The sequence below is a fragment of the Neopelma chrysocephalum genome, unplaced genomic scaffold, assembly GCF_003984885.1.
Source record: "Neopelma chrysocephalum unplaced genomic scaffold, ASM398488v2 Primary Assembly neopelma1_96930, whole genome shotgun sequence".
NCBI classification, from domain to species: Eukaryota; Metazoa; Chordata; class Aves; order Passeriformes; family Pipridae; genus Neopelma; species Neopelma chrysocephalum.
Window position 1 is genome coordinate 1 of NW_020925573.1, and position 1,666 is coordinate 1,666.

At 59.7% G+C, this 1,666-nt stretch overlaps 1 protein-coding gene across 1 annotated transcript in view; it reads left to right on the top strand.

Moving 5' to 3' along the window:
- Nucleotides 1–1,316: 1,316 nt before the first annotated feature.
- The window catches only part of LOC113960890 (DNA-directed RNA polymerase II subunit RPB1-like), a gene marked incomplete at its 5' end in the record, with an annotated part of 3,608 nt that continues 3,258 nt past the window's right edge, over nucleotides 1,317–1,666 (top strand). The window contains one exon of the mRNA XM_027670757.1: nucleotides 1,317–1,612. Coding sequence (XP_027526558.1) covers nucleotides 1,317–1,612 — 296 coding nt within the window. The remainder of the gene's footprint in view (nucleotides 1,613–1,666) is intronic.

Consider the following 1,666-nt stretch of genomic DNA (forward strand, 5'->3'; position numbering starts at 1 on the left):
TTGGGGGTCCCCAAGTGATGCCAGATCTCAACCAGGGGGTTCCTTTTGGGGGGAATGTGGGATTTGGGGACCACCCCGGTCCCAAGGAGTTGGGGAGGGAGTCCCTCAAAGGAGGAGGTTTTGGGGGGATTCCCCCAAATTTTGGGGTCTCTGGTGGGCTTTAGGGAGGGTCTGGGATCACTCCCAGGGTTCCTGGGACATTTTGGGGGGAATGTGGGATTTGGGGACCAGCCCGGTCCTGGGGGGTCCCTCAAAGGGGGGTTTTTAGGGGGACTCTCCCAAATTTTGGGGTCTCTGGTGGGTTTTAGGGGTGTCTGGGATCACTCCCAGGGTTCCTGGGACTTTTTGGGTGAGTTCTGGATTCCCCCCCAGGGACATCTCAACCCCTTCCCCTGGGACGCTTTGAGGAGCCCTCGGGAACCTTGAGGAGCTCCCAGGAACTTTGGGGAGCTCCCAGAGATTTTGGGGAGCCCTGGTGACACCTTTGGACACCCCAGGAGCACCCTAAAGTATCCTGGGGGTTGGTTTGGAGCCCCCCCAGGGACATCTCAGCCCCTTCCCCTGGGACACTTTGAGGAGCTCCCAGGAATCTTGAGGAGCTCCCAGGAATTTTGAGGAGCTCCCAGGAATCTTGAGGAGCTCCCAGGGGTTTTGTGGGGTTTTGGGGTCCCTTTTTGGGATTCCAGGTGATCGAGAAGGCCCCTCAACAACGAGCTGGAGCCCCCTGGGGACATCTCAGCTCCTTCCCCTGGGACACTTTGAGGAGCCCTTGGGAACTTTGAGGAGCTCCCAGGGATTTCAAGGAGCTTCCAGGGGTTTTGTGGGATTTTGGGGGACCCTGCTGACCCCTTTTTGGGGTGCCAGGTGATCGAGAAGGCCCCACAACAACGAGCTGGAGCCCCCCTGGGGACATCTCAGCCCCTTCCCTGGGACACTTTGAGGAGCCCTCGGGAACCTTGAGGAACTCCCAGGAATTTTGGGGAGCTCCCAGGGTTTTTTGGGGTTTTGGGGGGCCCTGCTGACCCCTTTTTTGGGGTGCCAGGTGATCGAGAAGGCCCACAACAACGAGCTGGAGCCCCCTGGGGACATCTCAGCCCCTTCCCCTGGGACACTTTGAGAAGCCCTCGGGAACCTCGAGGAGCTCCCAGGAATTTTGGGGTGTTCCAAGGGATTTCAAGGAGCTTCCAGGGGTTTTGTGGGATTTTGGGGGACCCTGCTGACCCCTTTTTAGGGTGCCAGGTGATCGAGAAGGCCCCTCAACAACGAGCTGGAGCCCCCTGGGAACATCTCAACCCCTTCCCCTGGGACACTTTGAGGAGTCCTCGGGAACCTCGAGGAGCTCCCAGGAATTTTGTGGGATCTTGGGGGGTTTTGGGGGGCCCTGCTGACCCCTTTTTTGGGGTGCCAGGTGATCGAGAAGGCCCACAACAACGAGCTGGAGCCCACCCCGGGGAACACCCTGCGCCAGACCTTCGAGAACCAGGTGAACCGGATCCTCAACGACGCCCGAGACAAGACCGGCTCCTCCGCCCAGAAATCCCTCTCCGAGTACAACAACTTCAAGTCCATGGTGGTCTCGGGGGCCAAAGGCTCCAAGATCAACATCTCCCAGGTTTGGAGGGGCTCGGGGGGCTCCAGAGGGGCTTGGGGGGCTCCAGAGGGGCTT